Source organism: Canis lupus, chromosome 29 (genome assembly GCF_048164855.1).
Source record: "Canis lupus baileyi chromosome 29, mCanLup2.hap1, whole genome shotgun sequence".
Classification (NCBI taxonomy): domain Eukaryota; kingdom Metazoa; phylum Chordata; class Mammalia; order Carnivora; family Canidae; genus Canis; species Canis lupus.
In genome coordinates, this window is record NC_132866.1 from 13,872,656 (window position 1) to 13,888,378 (window position 15,723).

The 15,723-nt window shown below is 42.6% G+C and overlaps 1 protein-coding gene across 3 annotated transcripts in view; it reads left to right on the forward strand.

Annotated features, from left to right (window-relative positions):
- Nucleotides 1-15,723, forward strand: part of HSPA12A (heat shock protein family A (Hsp70) member 12A) — a 160,521-nt gene that overhangs the window by 1,533 nt on the left and 143,265 nt on the right. Inside the window, exons 2-3 of one of the 3 annotated variants that reach the window (XM_072805166.1) lie at nucleotides 12,497-12,548; nucleotides 12,756-12,843. In XM_072805166.1, the coding sequence (XP_072661267.1) occupies nucleotides 12,756-12,843 (88 nt within the window). In that variant the 5' untranslated portion in view covers nucleotides 12,497-12,548. Of the gene's footprint in view, nucleotides 1-11,250; nucleotides 11,389-12,496; nucleotides 12,549-12,755; nucleotides 12,844-15,723 lie in introns of those variants that run through there. The other 2 variants (XM_072805167.1, XM_072805165.1) reach the window with 2 other exon arrangements.

The window sequence follows — 15,723 nt, forward strand, 5'->3', positions numbered from 1 at the left end:
ATGTAGCTGTATAAAATATGTGATTCAATAAATACTGTTAGAGGAACCCAGACATGTACCTCTTTCTGAACTCCCTCAGAGTTGTCTCTGAATCTCTAATGGAACGTCTCACTTTCTGGGGGTGCGACAGATCATCACAGGCCTGCCTTATCCTCCTTGCTTAGTGGAAATCTCTCCATGGTAGGACCACAGTCTGAGTCACCCTCATAAACCCTCAGAGCGTGGGTGGGCAGGGACAGAGCATGTGCTCTGCTGCATAGGTGTTGAATGAACCTTTATACAAAAGAAGCCAGTGCAGTTGCTGCTGTTGTGCCCATTGCACTGGGTGCCTTTCCTCCTAGCCCCGTGGATGGAAGGCACCCCCTCTCCTTAGATGCCCATCCTTCAATGCCTGGCTGAGTCCCACATCTGCAGAGAAACCGTGCTCCACACCAGCTCTCCTCACTTAGCCCTTCCTTTTTTTCTGAACTCCTTCCCCACTTGTAGCCTGGACCACAAAGCTTACCTCTCAGAGATATCTTGACTCATTTGACCCTTTAATGGAAGGTTGAAAGTATCCTGGGCTGGGACCACCACATTTTGGAATCTCCCATCTATAATCCACTCCACTGGCTTCTAGGTTCTGTGAGGACAGAGATGTGGTCTGTCTTGTCCACCATTGTGTCCCCAGTAGATTACCTTACAGAATCATTGCTCAGTAAATATACTTGAATGAATGAATGGATTTTATATATAATAAATGCATAATAAATACTTAACTCGAAATGTTTTCAAATTGAGTGAATAATGAATACAGCAGGCTGGCTGGAGCAAAAGATTTGTTTTCAGTAATAATGAGACATCAGGATGGAAGAGTAGGGTATGCAAGATGGAAGTGGTGTTTTAGAGAGTTAGCAGGCAGCAGTGAGTAAGCTTGGTGAGTCTTTAGTTGTACAGAGAGCAGGAGACCCAGGTAGAAAATCATGTCGATGTAAGGGCCTGAACCACACTGGTAGCAATGGCAAGAGACGGATGACAGAGTTAATAGGGAGAAGAATGGCAGTCATTGTGAGTGAGTGGTTGTGGGGTTGGGGGACCAAAGATGATGCTATTGAGGATGGCTTGTAGAGTTCTTTTACAGTTGATAGAAATGGGGTAGATGAACAAGTGATGAGGTCTTGATGGAAGGAACATGATGCATTTGGTTTTAGATGCGTGGAACTTGGGGAACACTGGTATCTCAGAGATCACTCATTCATCCATCCACGGAACTTAAAAGTTGAAATAAAAATAGATGAATCCTCTGGAGGGAAAAGCGAAAAAAAAGTCCTCTTGAAGCAAGGACCTAAATACTGAGAAAGGAATATATTTAGGACATAGGAGGAGGGTAAGGTGCTATAACAGGCAATAAGCAAAAAGAGCCTAGGGAAAAGAGAAAAGAGTCCAGCTCATGAGGTCTGAGGCAGAGAGTTTTGTGTTAGATGTGCATGTGTATATACGCATAGAATAAAATCTGAAACAACATACTTTAAGCACATTAATTGTGTTGTCCTAGGGTAATGAGATCATTGGGAGCTTTAATTTTCTTTTTATATATTAGTAGTATCTGATTTTCCTAAAATGAATGTACTACTTGTATGACTTTGAACAATGACATTAAAATATTTGAAGGAAGAATATCAAGTCACATTAAAGATTGAGATTAAAGAAGAATTAAAGACTGACAAAAGATCGTTAAGAACACAGTTGTTTCCTTATAGAATCATCCCATTCTCTTAAAAATAAAACTACATGTGGGCCAAATAAGTAGCTAAAACTACCATCGTTGTTTACTTCTGTCATTCAGCCCATTGAAAAATATTTATTGAATGTCTGCCATGTGCCAGATACTGCTCTGGGCACTGAGAACAGCTGTGAATAAAATAGGTAACATTTCTTCCCTTTATGGCACTTAAGTTCTCGTGGCCCTTGATCCTAGCACTTATATCCTGGTGAGCCTTCAGGACAATAAACTGCATTAAGAGACGTGAAAGCATTTTGAAAAGTTGGTATGCTAGGGGTTTATTAACATCCTATTAGTGTTGACAGATCCAGATGAAATAAAATGACTTTTCACGACTATTTCAATTTTCTTATTTTCTATAGCTATTAGAAGCACTGGGTTTTAGCTGTAAAATATATTCATGTGCATGACTACTGTATACATACTTCTCACATTCCTTGTTTTAGTACCTTAGTGACTGTACTTCCATTTCATATTGAGACTGAATGTCCAGGGGCGCTCACAGAGCATCAGAGCTTGAAAGACTTTGAGTGCTGCTAACCCTAAAAGTATAAAGAGGGGTTTTATACCTATAAACAGGTGTGAGTAGGGGGAAAGGAAAAGAAAGGAAGGAAAATCAGAGGAAAGTCTCAGGGGATAAGGAAAGTTTTGGAACATATCCCGGGAGGGAGGATGGGACTATACTCTCCTCCTTTAGAGTGAGGACACAGATATGACTATTGGCTTCCCATGGGTGGGGCGCCAGCAGTGGAAGAGATGTATGGTGTAGGACAAGGGCTGTTTGAGGATTAGAAGACAGATTGGAGTCCCAGCTTTCCCCAAAATCTAGATCTCATCAATCAGTGTTTCCTAAGCTTTTTGAATATGAAGATTCCTTTTTAACAACAAAAAATTGAGGAAACCGCCCCTTCCATACAATAGTGGTTATAAGCAGTGAGGAAAAATTCAGTAGTATGTCTGGAGCAATTGTATTTCATTCATGTAAACTCCATCCATACAAGAAAGAATACATGTATAGGCGAGCCTCTCTCCAGTGTCAGGTGTGTGTCTGGTGAACATTTGGCATGGTGAGCCCCTTGCCCACAGTGTGCGGGCTTCTCAGGAACCTCCACTGAGAACCATAGAACCAGGCCTCTCCATCCTAGACCTCAGTTGTTTTGTAGCTCTGATCCAAGATAAAACATCGGGACATATTAGCCTAGTCCTATCTGCTAAATGAAGGCCCTTCATGGAGGAAATCATTCTTCAGTCTGCATTTCAAAAAGGATTTCTAAGCCATGTCAGACGTTTCCTAAATGAATGAGGATAAAGAAAAATATATTTGTTCATTTTCTGTTAATCCTTTTCAACACCTTTATATAAATTGGAACTTGTTTGCCATGACTTTAATGTTCAGAAGTGATTGTTTAGATGTAATTTTGGGGTTGCTATCAAGTGCTTGTTAATTCTTGCCTGCATTTGCCATCTGTGTTGAATATCATTTTTCATAGGGAACTAATGAACATGATTGCAGGTGCCTTTAATCATAGAATCATAGAAACCGGAGATAGAATAGATGGAAATGTTGCCTTTTCCCCATCTAGAAAATGGGATTAATAATGTTACCCCTCCTTGCCTAGTTGTCATGAATGAGAAATAGGATTGCCAAGCTAATTGCAATATAAAGAGCTGTAAATTAAATACTAAGTAAGAGAGTAGGAATGATTTGACTAATAATAAAATGTTTTTTGTAATTTGATTTTTTTCATTACCGATGTCTCCCAGCAGTAGTCATTACCCCTGTGCTAGAAATAACAACAAAAACCAGGGCAGCAACTACATTGATGGAGAACTTTTGTCTGCCTGGGGTTTTTCTTATGTCATCCCATTGAATCTGCAAAGCAACCACAAAAGGTAAGCAATTGGCCTGAAGGAAGTGACATAGTTAGCAAATGCTGGAGATGGAATTTGAACCCAGACCCAGAGGACTCCAGTGTTCATGCATTTACACCCCATCTCCCCTCCCCATCCTGCCCTGCCATGCTCCACTACGTCAATCTTGTAGAGATTGAACCTAGAAATCTTGTAGTCAGATCCATCTGTCTCATGTCAGCGATTGCTAGGCTCTTGGCCATCCTTCCTGGAGAAGCCTGTTGAGTTGCTCACACTGAGATCTTGGAGAAAGGAGCCTGGGTAGATGGTATTAATCTCTTGATCACTGGTTCTCAATCTAAGCTGCACATTAGAATCACTTGGGGATTCTACTAGATTCTGGTTGAATATGAGCACCGTTAGAATTTAAGCACCATGAAAAGGAGGGTTATCTATTCACTGCTGTAGTATCAAAAATATATTGATACTGGGGCCCTATCCCAGATCTATTAAATCGGAATCTTCAGGGGTGGGGCTCACACAGGTGTTTTTTAAATATATGATATTAATATGCAGCCAAATATTCTGCTAAGAGATTTCTTTGAGGATCATGTCAGAAAGAGAATGGGTAAGGCTTCACACAGGAATGCTTTAATAGTGGACAGAGCCAAGAAGGCCTGGAAATGTTGGGCCTTGGAACCAGACCATATGTGTTCAAGCCCTGGTTCTTCCAGTTCCTAGCTGTGTGACTTTGTGCATGTTACTTGACCTCTCTGAGCCCATTTGTTCATCAACTGATACTTTCAATTTCATAGTATTGCTATTGGATTAAACTTGAAAATCCATGGAAACTTCTTCCCACTATGTCTAACAAAGAATAAATGATGTCACTATTACCAAAGAAATTAAGGAGAAGGAAAATAACATTTTTAGAGTTTTGCAATATTTATCTTAAAACCTTTATTTAGCTTTGTACAGAAATTCAGGTGGAATTGAGTTGAATTAAATGATAAGGGAACCCCTTCCCCCTTTTAAAACAGTATTAGTGACCTTTTGAGATAATCAGACCTCCTGGTAATCTATCACTTTTGTTTTAACCTTTACCATTTGTGCAAAATTATATAGTTGATGCATTATTTCTCTCTTGTTTCCCAAAGAAAGCAGAAAGCCGGAGCCGTGGTTGTAATGTGAGTGCTCAAAGCTGGCATCCTGTCAAAGGCTGTTTTAGATCTAGCCTTCCGGTCATTTGTTCAGAGGGCTTTGACACTGAAGACCAAAAGATACTGCGGGAGATGCTATTGCTGGCAGTTTAATTGGCATTTTTCAGGGTATAGACACACAGTTTCTGTATAGGCAGAATGAAACTGGAAGTAGGGCAGTTATCCAGTGAGCTTAGACAGTAAAAAGAAAGGGGGAAAATCAGGCAAAAGAAATTCTTTAAAGCAAACTATTTTGCCATTTTAAAATAGATACTTTTCTAACTTTGTAGAAGTAGATATAACCTAAGAGGATTTCTGTGACATAATTATGGGGTTAATAAAGCAAATGAACACATATGAAATATCCTACAAAGGCCAGGCTTTCTAATTTGTACTTCTTCTCTTAATATAAAAGTAGCAAAATAAATATCGTAATTGTGTTTATTGTGAATGAAGAAAATGTTAAACATCTTTCCCACAGAGGGAGCAGCAAAGAAGAAAAAGAGGAGAAATCTCAGTTAAGAGGACCAGTTAGATGTTTTATCAAGTTATAGCTGAAAATGTTTTCTCTGTAACTGCTGCAAACATTGATCTGGTTTGTTTCCTGGCCTTGAGAGTGGTGTGCCCAACTATTTTGTTGTTGCGCTTGAATGAGAGCCAATAAATTGTTTGACTTTTGTAATTAAACTTAAGAACTTGATTGAAGGGGATTTTAGCTTCCCTGAAAATGTACTTTAAGTTAATCTGCTTAAGGGGAATTATCTATTTCTTATTAGTGAAATCAAAACACTCTATGCCTTTCTAACTGATGATTTCTATGGGCCTGGTCATGAATCTTATGGTCATGTTAAACGTCAAATATTATTTGAGGGATTTAAAAAATTCAGTTGTCAAAAATTTAGGACTTGACCTTTGATATTTGTTGTTGACAAAATGTAGAGTCATATTTGTTTTCTTTTTCTTCCTTGATTTGCCTTTTTTTGGGTCCTGCTTCAGACATCTGAGAATTTTTGTTCCTTGAAATAAAATCTTTTAAAATTAAAAAAAATTGTAGTCATAGATGCAGATGGGAATGATTTCTTTTGGGGGAGTAATTTAAAAAAAATTGTAGTCATAGATGTAGATGAGGCTTATTTCTTTGGGGGGAGTAATTTTGGGGAGGAAATTCCCAGGAATTTTTAGCAAAAGCATTTTAGGCAAATTTCTCAGTATTGATTTGATTTAATTGCATCACTTTTATATGTGACAATTATATGTAAGTTACTATCATTGGGGCCCAAAATTATTTAATTATTTAAGGTGACATTTGTGAATGCATCTCTAATGCCAGTCTAATGTGTTAGATTAAACTTCTGTGTAATTAAAAAAATACACAGCATTGTATGTTAACAAGGGACAGTGGATCCTGTTTTTAGTTAAATACCATTATTATATTTTGTGATTGTACATTCAAAACCTGAAGTGGATACTGTACAAATTAAAGAAGTAATGATCAGAATTAGTTTCTCAGAAAAATGTTTTCATTAACACTTAAGGAGAGATGTGGTCAGGATGAAAGGCTAAAATGTTATTTCTAATGTGGAAATAATTTTAACATATTTTTAATGATGCCTGTCTTCTTCTTGGGCTACAGTCAGCATAACCATCTTTAAATGCAACAGTTTGGAGATAGGAAAAGGAAAGCACGAGAGAATCTAACACAGTCATGCTCAGGAATTAAGAGTGCTGGGTATTAGAATGATTCTGTGTGAAGGCACTTTCATGTGAAATAAAAAATTGAGGCAAAGTGAGGTTGGAATAGAAGTATCTGGGTGCCTTCCCTGTCCTTCTTTTCTTTTTGTGTGTGTAGAGATACGGCCAAAGAAAGCAACATGGGTCACCAAGGATCCAGTCTCTGCCACTGCCCTTGTCAGAACTGGCCAGACTCCCAGGAGGAGGTGCCCTTGCACAACAGCTGCTGTTAGACTGTTGTAAAAATCTGAGTTGATTTATGAACAACCGGGTAATTTAAAATATCCCTGCACCATCATAGGTAACCTTCCATCCCAAAGTTCATGGCCAAATATTTGCACTCTAGCATTAGAACCGCTATGGGAATTTGAAAGTAGAGAGGACTGTGTGACGAACTCACAAGGTAGAGAATTTCACAGCAAGAGCCTCTCAGTTAACATGAAGTCTCTGTGCCTTCTAGAGAAGTCTTCTACTTCTACAGTATTAAAGGTAGACTTCCTGTTTGAGAGCACTAGTAACAGATTTCTTTTGGATGTAAAAATTCTTCCGTGCCAACACTTGTTGGAACTTTTATTAACTTGTGGGTCTGACCTAAACTTTGGTGGTCTCATCATTAAACAAGTTGCTTTCTTCTTTCTTGATAGCAAAGCTGATGGTATACAAGGGGGGAAAGTTAGGTTCCTGTGTTGATTTTGAGGATACAACATCAAAGACTGTCTTTTAGAGGGCAAGAATCAAAGACTACATTTTGTAGAATAAGGACAAAAACAACTCTTAAAGTATGATGTTTGAATCAACTAAAAATGTGTGGCTATCAGTTTACAAGCTTTAAGTTGTATATTTTCCCTTGTATCATTATTTATTACTTTCCTGAAAATCCAGGCATTTTGAATTCTTAACTAAGACCATAGCAGGAAAAATGTACAGTTAATATTTTTTGTATATTTCTTATAAAGCAGCTATTGTTGGAAAGAAAATAGGTTTCTTGAGACAGTTATAAATCTGTAAAAGCAAGAAATGCAATCGAAATGAGGCATTGAAAATAAAATTTAAAGATCTTTTCATTTGTTTTTGCAATAGGCTTTATGTCCAAGTATTATTTGTTATATGAGAATAGAAGAAATCACCACGTGTTTTTTTTTTTTTTAACTAAAAATAATCATTTTTACCTTCCCTTGTGTATGTTGTCTGGGTTTGGTTCTAACCCACTAGGGGTGTGCCTTGAACTTTTCACACTCTTTCCAAGCCCTAGTGCTAAGAAACAAACGCGATGCTACTTGGCACAAAATTTGGCTCTGGCTGGTGGATCAGAAAATGTCACACACATGCATCTCTGCTCTCTGGGGTGAAGGCTCAGCTGCCACATCAGGATCAGCCCCTGTGATTACTGTGGTTATGAGCAACTCCCCCTCACTCTCCAAATTTAGACTGCAGGATATACACCTCACACCAGCCTATCTCGTCTATTTTTCACAAGATACGTAGGTAAAAATGTAAGGTTTTTAATGGTTGGTGTCTACGACTAGTCCTTTGGTTCGGTCTTACGTGTGTTGATTACTCAAGGGCATCTGTCTCAGTTGGATATTTTAAAATAAGCTGGACTCTGGAAGGCTTGGATTGGAAGAAAGGGGCTGTGATCCTGCATCACACAAACTGGAGAGAAACCGTATGGTAACGCTTCTTTGGCTACTTAGTGCATTCTGACTGTTGAAAGACAAGGCAACTTGGCAGCATGTAATTCTAAGAAAATTGTAAGAAACAAAATAGAACCGAGCTCCTCGTGGGGGTGGGGGGCGAAGTCTGTGCTCACACAGCTTCGGTGTTGTCTGACGGCGTCACAAACACTGTAGGTGCAGTGTTGATTTAGGATGAGCCCGTGCATTCCGCCGAGGGATGAGATAGCAAAATCTTTTTCTTCCCTTAGCCAGTGGTTCTATGTTAATTCAGGAGCTATAAAGCAGATTTTAAACTGACATCATTTTCTAACTGGGAAGGAAGTGCACCTTACAGCTGGAATACAAACATTGCAACAGGTACTATTGTCCATCAGCTCCATGTGAACTTTTTATTTGAGTATAAAGGATCTTAACATTTCAGTGGATGCATGTCAGTAGCAGGTGTAAACACTAAACAAATAAAGGGCTCAGGCTGAAATACCTGTGGCTCTCACTACATAGGTAAATATACAGGACCTGATTATGAAGAATGTTAGCTTTTACCCTAGAGAACAAACATGTTTTAGCCTTGGGATATAACTCTCATTGCCGTGTGAACATATCATCAGTCAGGTGTGCAGACACAGACATGATGCAGCATTTTAAAATATATTCTTTTATTTTTAAACACATGCCCAACATCTTGACAAACCCTATTTAGTGTGAAGGTCAAATGCACGTAACCCAAAGCTAATTAATTTCTACCTTGTGGAGTCAGGTGGTTTCAAATGTGCGGCAAGGACCCACGTGAGCAATGAGATGTGAATCCCCATTTTGTTGTTTCTGAACTTTGGAATTCTATCCAGGCCTTTTACATCACGTACGGATACATGAAAAAGGAGGATGTAGAAGCGAAACCAGTCCTGGGGCTGCTGTCAGCTTTGACGCTGGTTCCACTGACCGCCTGCTTTGTTGACCTGTTTTTGTCCCCTTCATATGTTCTTTCTCCCCCCTCCAGAAATATGGTGAAACGGTGTTCACACCGTCCACCCAGTCTCACTCTGGGAGTTCATGCGGAGGACAGCAGCCTGAGCACCAGCAGCAGGCCAGCCACCACCTTCCCCACATGCCTGCTTCCTGGGCCATCTTTTGCAAGGGGGTTTGGGATTCTAGCCCTAGAGGATCCAGGCTCCTCGTTGTGGCTGCAGGGACTTAACCCATTCTTACTCTGTCTTGACCGCCTGTCTAATAGGCAAAGCTGTTAGAGCTCTGTGGTCATTTTTACTGCTTATTTGTTTCCATTGTAGGAATCATCTTTATAGATTAAAAAAAAAAATCATAGAGCCAGCCAGGACTTTTTTAGTTCCATGCCCTCCTTTTACACACACACACACAGACACACACACATCTTCATATAATCAAATAGAAAAACCTTTAGTTGCTGGTGAAAAGCTGTCAACGTAATTCTTCTATTCAGGAATCAATTTATTTAATGGACTTAAAGATTTTTTAAAATTCTCTTCATTATGGATAAAGGAAGAATACCCTTTATGATACATTTTTTTTTTTGGTAAAATATGTGTAATTGCCCCAACTGAATGTCAGGCATATTCTGACAATATTACAAGATTTAAAAATCTACAGTCCCAAATTCCTAAATTCCAAGGAAAAAGTGCCGCCCCTGTTTACAGTTGTGAAACTTGTACCATGGCCTCTCAGGGTTAGCTGTAAAAAGTTCTATGGCTTTCTTCAGATTTATAATTTTCAGTGGCCTTTTTGTAGCTGTGGTTCTCTCTACTCCAGTTTGTGGAGTAAGGAGGCAGATGTTTTCGCCTACTTATAAAATGCAGTAATAAGCATGTCCACTGCCCTTACTTCATCAGCTACAAAAAATATTCATGGTTCATCTGGCTGGAAGGTGATTCACCTGCAGCTTTGTTCCCCGGAACTAGTAACACGCCAGCATCTCATTTAGCAAGTGGTGCTTCTCACCAATTAAACTGAAAAAAAAAAAAAAAAAAAAAAGTCTCTCTCTCTTACTCAGATGCAGACTTAGGCTTTCACCTGTCAGAGGAAAACGAAACCGTCACCAACCACTGTTTATTTTGCTGGCAGGTTCATGCGTATGACAAAGTGATTTTTTTTTTTTTCCTCCAGGTGAATTTACTCCCCACGTTGGCGTGGCGATGACTAATAAAGTATTTATGAAAACTCAAGTGTGTGGTCCCCATTCCCACAGTGTGTCACTGCTGCCGCCAAGTGACAGACCCGAAAAGGGAAAAGAAATCAGCACATCTTAAACAATTAGAGCATCGATTCGACTTTGCAGAACCAAGGCCCCCACTCCCTTCTAGACAAAGATACCTTCCTTTCATGTGATGGGAACCAGGCCGCTCTGCTCTCCTAAATCACACTTGACCCACGTGGCCATCCCTCCGAATTCCGGGGCTTCTGAGAAAAGAATGGCAGGGCGACTAAAGAAAAACAACGTCTTTCCTCTGAGCGAGCTCTATCTGATTCTAGGGTTCGAAGGGAGTTTTCTAGTTTAGTTTGGTTCATTGTCCACAGTCGCCCACAAAATCATACCGTGCTGCTGGAGGGAAAAGGCTCAGTCCTAAAAAAATCAATTAGGCGCCCGGGAGAACTTGCAGCTCTCGGGGACCCGCGAGCGCTCGGAGACCGATGCAAAGCCCGTCCCCTTGAGCCACCTCGTTCCGGAACCGGGGCTAAGAGCTTTTCAATTGCTGTGACATTTTCAGCCAGGCAAGGGAGTGGTGGTGGCGGAGCAGTGTTTTCCAGGCAATTACTTTATATTTTCAACGGAGCGATTCCCCGTCCAGGAAGGAGCGAAAGCGATCAAGTGAAATCATTAGAGGGAGAAAGAGCGAGCGGGAGAAGGGATTCATCTCATTAGCAGGTGCGGGCGCCGCGGGCTCCGGGGGGGGGGGGGGGAGGGGGGCGGCGCGGCGTGTCACTGGCCCTTTAAGACCGAGGCCGGGTCGCCGCCGCCCCCGCCCCCGCCCCCGCCCCCGGAGCTGTTGACAGGTCTGAACCTCCCTCGCAGCCCATTGTGGCCGCAGTAGGAGGCACCTGCAGAAAATGTGCCAAAACCAGGCGGGGAGCAAGAGCTTTTCAATAAGCTCCGCAGCTGGAGAGGAGAGGCAACGCTAAACAAGCGGGCGCCGACCAGGCATGTGATGGGGAAAGGGTCAAACCCAGACACCTCCTATCGGCTTTCTGAGCGCGCTGAGCGCCGTTCGGTTCAATTTGCTGACATCTTCTAGCTGGCTTTTCTCTATTTGCTTAATATGCGGAGGTATTTAGCTTAAAAGCACTAAATACTCCATCACGGAGGAGCTCTTCTCTCCCTTTCCCATTTACTGTTATTAAGGACGTTTCCCGGTATTTTCTCTCTCTTTCTGCCCCAAACGAAGATTGTTTGCTTTTGCTTCTCTCTCTCTGTGTGTGTGTGTGTGTGTGTGTGTGTGTGTGTGTCTCGTGGCTCCCTAGCAGGCCTCCGCCACCCCCATGCAGCCGTCGGCCTGGTTTCACTCGTTTCTTTCTTTCTTTCTTTCTTTCTTTTTTTAAGATTTTATGTATTTATTCATGAGACACACACACACACAGAGGCAGGCTCCTCGCAGGGAGCCCGCCGCAGGACTCGAACCCAGGTCTCCAGGATCGCGCCCCGGGCTGAAGGTGGCGCTAAGCCTCCGAGCCGCCCCGGCTGCCCTCGCTCGTTTCTCTAATTCGGGGGCAAGCCCAGCTCTCCGGATTTGGGGTCTGGGCTGCCTTCGTAAAGCACACATCCCCCCACCCCACCTCCACCCCCGCACTGCATCTGGACGCAGCAAACCTTTGTGGGGCATCGTCCCCACGGCTGTCCTCGGGGCTTCTGCAAATGCAGAGGTAGACAAACGTGCTTCCCCTCTCCTACTGCTTAGGATCCAGCAGAGAGGCCAAGGGGCTCCCATGACCGTGGGTTTTACGAATTCGTCTTGCACCCCTGCACTTTCCTTTGTGGTACTTATAGCCCCTGGGAGAATGAGCTGGAGTGGAGGTGAAGAGGGGGGACCTGGGATGTGCCGGTGGTGGTGGAGTGGCTTTGTCCAGCTCGCCTTGAGGAGCAAGACGGCAGATTCTCACTAAGCTGGGGACCTGGTATAGCACCTCAATTTTGGCAGCTCTAAAATGTCTGGAAATCCTTACTTTTACGTGGGGCTCGCCGGTTCACATGGTATTTCCATCTACTCTGTTTTCCCCACAGGAGGTACTGAGGCATTATCTCTATCTTACAGATGAGAACACCAGGGCCAACCCCCTTGTCCAGGGCCACACAACCAGTAGGTGGTAAGTGCAGAGGCCCTCCAGGAGCCCAGCCCGTGTGCTGCCCACCTGTGCCTTTGCTTCCCTTCTACTCTGTGAGGCCTCCTCCAGCTGTTACCCAGCACACACACACACACACACACACACACACACACACACACTTTGAGAGCAGCGCATTAACAGATGGACACAGTGACATTTTCACAGTGAAACTCTTTTCCCCTCCTACAGATGGACAGTGTCGGCATGTACGGACTCTGTGGGTGTACAGCAAAGAGCAAAATGAAGTGTGATTCCAGGTGGGAAATACCAGCTTCAGGTAGGAAACAAACTGATTTGCGTAAGTATCAACCTTGGCATCGGGGAAGTCCTCACCCCCCACCCCCCACCCCCGAGATTTCATTCCTTTGGAGAGGGATGAGGTACAGTGAGATTGAAGCACACACAAGATATTTGCTAAATCATTGCAGAACATCTGCTCATTCCGAGTGCTAACGAGTGAGTGGGAAGAGGTACCAGAGAAAGAATATTTCAGAAGCGCCCTTGAGTCGGGGAAATGAGATTGTTTCCCAGCTCCTCAAAGCCCGGAATGGGCGATGGTTGACATCTACACTCACAGGCCCAGCTCCAGGAGAGGGACCTGGCTGGGCTCACTCCTGTCCCCTCCCTGCCCTGCTCTGCTGGGAGCTTGTGTGTGTTCAGGCCTATGCTGAGGCTGGAAGAGATTGTCTCTCCATCCTCCAAGCTTGTTTATGCTTTAACATGTCTCTCCCCGCAGAGGACCGGTCCTCTTCCTTCTTCCCCAGCGCCTCCCTCCAATTCTGGAGGAAACAAGTGGACTATTCATGTAAAAAGAGAAAGAGTGAGCTGGGGGGGGGGGTGGAGTGGGGGGGATGCCACCGACAAACTCCATTGAAAGCCACTGGCTGTTCATTTACATTCACACTTTTTAAAAATGTTAACTAATGATGTTAAATGGTTTGCCAAAGGTCCTGGCAGGTCAGTTGTAGAAGTGTCATTTCTGCCTAATTAGGGCTCTTGTGGCTGTCCGGGGCCTCCCAGTGCAACTGGTGACAAGCCGAGAGCTGACAGCTTCAATTGGTGCCAATAGGAAGGTTGGACCGGTCATGTTTTCCAACTCAGCCAGGTGTTTGCTGAATGGGGGAGGGGGCCTGGGGAGATCTGAGCGCTTCCATGATCCGTCTTCTTTCACGGCTGCCTGGCAAGTCCTCTCCCTTTGCCTGTCTTGTCTTGTGTCAAGGTCAAGAATGGGCTTTGCTAAATCAGCAATTTGGGTTATCTCTGGGAGGTCATTAGCAATCCCCAGCCCAGACATTTCAAGTGGTCTCAGGCCCCAGATGCGAGGTTTTTTTTTTTTTTTTTTTTTTCCTCCCTAAAATCGGAAAGTAGGAAAAGGAAAGTTTTAAGTAAAAAAACAAAACAAAAACCACACACAAAAACAACAGTAGGAAGAAAACAGAACAGACCAAAAAGGCCCCAGAAAACTCTGCATAGCCATCAGAGTGTTAAGCCTCTGAAGACGTTCATAATAATACAGTTGCTTGACAAGAAAACAGCTAAAACATCCTGATCAATGCTTTGAATGTTTTAAAGGGCAGCCAGTGATGAAGAAGAAATCCTCTGATGTGCAACTGGATACAGAGTACCTGTCACATAGTAGGTGTTCAACAGACAAGTTATTGCTTATTTGATCTTTCAAGAGAGAAATGTTTGAGAAACAGAGAGCAATTGATAGAGATCCTGCTCTTTTTCACACTTACTTTGATTATTCCCACAATGCTCTTTGAGTTTCTCAGTTGATCACTAAATACATGCTAAGCTGGAATGCCACGTGAGAGGTTGATACAACTATTTTATTTTTTGTTATTTTTTTTAATTTATTTTTTAACAACTTAAGCTGCAGCAGCCAGCACCTCCCATAGCACTGAAAGGACATCTGAGTGTAGAATTTGGATTTGATACACTGGCAGGTCCTGTGGGGGTGACACCACTCCCCGTTTGTCCTGAATTGGACACACCCATGCTTGGGCACACACACACACACACACACACACACACACACTGAGCATGTTAGTGGTCTGTCTGACAGGGACTGGCAGGATTTAATGTGTCAGCATTTGGGGGCCATACTTGCTAATTCAAAGGGGAAAAAATGAATTGAGAAAAGGCAATGTTCATTTTATGAAAAACTTAAGACCAGACCCAAAGAGGTTAGTTTTGGGGAGGAGGAGGGAGATAAAGTGTTAGGTGTCTGAAATTTGCAGTTTTCAGCTCTCTGTCCCACCTACCACCTCTGTTATCTCGGCTATGAGATGACAATGAAAATTGGGGCCAGAAAATAGACTGTTCACATCTGTTGATTTTATCAGCAGCGTAGAATGGAGATTAAATGAGCCAGCATATAGAGGCACATCTAGGACAATACCTGGTACATATCAGGTGCCCACTCGCAGTGAATTCCCTTTCTGCTGCCCTGAGTCCTTCATGGTTGGAAAGTATGTGCAGTCCTGCAGCATCACGGTGTTCTCTCCATACCCAGGACATATGTGAACAAAGAGAATTAATACAATTGACTCATAGGCTGACCTCATGAATGATATGTGAGCAAATGAATCTAGACACATTCAGATGGTTCAATTGCCCGTCTCCAATTTTTCCCTCCAGGGACCTCCTTGGTCACTGGATGTGCTTAAAAGATCCACTTTGCATTCTCGTCTCTCCCTTTGGTGCCATGGCACATGTTCTTTTCTTTTTTCTTTGGAAGTGACCTTCCTGGTTCATTCATACTGCTCTTATCCGTGGATATGACTTTGCTTCTAGTTCCAGTATTGACCCTGGATCGTGGCTCTGCCTCCCACATCCACCTCCATCTCCCAGACCCGAACCGCCACCTGTGATGGCTGTCTGCCTGCTTTGAGGGCAAATGATTTACTGTCTGGATCTTAACGAATGCTAAGAAGTGGTCAATGAAGACCCTCCTTGTGGTTAGGAAGATGAGTATTTAAAAATCATTCTGTAAGATATTAGTGGTAAAATATTCTGCAGCAATGAAACCAGCATGGAAAAAGTAAACCAATCGTTTACTACAACTGAAACAAAGCAACAAAAAAATACCCTTGAAGACTTGTAAACAGAGGAAAAGAACATATAAATGACAGTTAAGTCTTCTGTTTTGTGG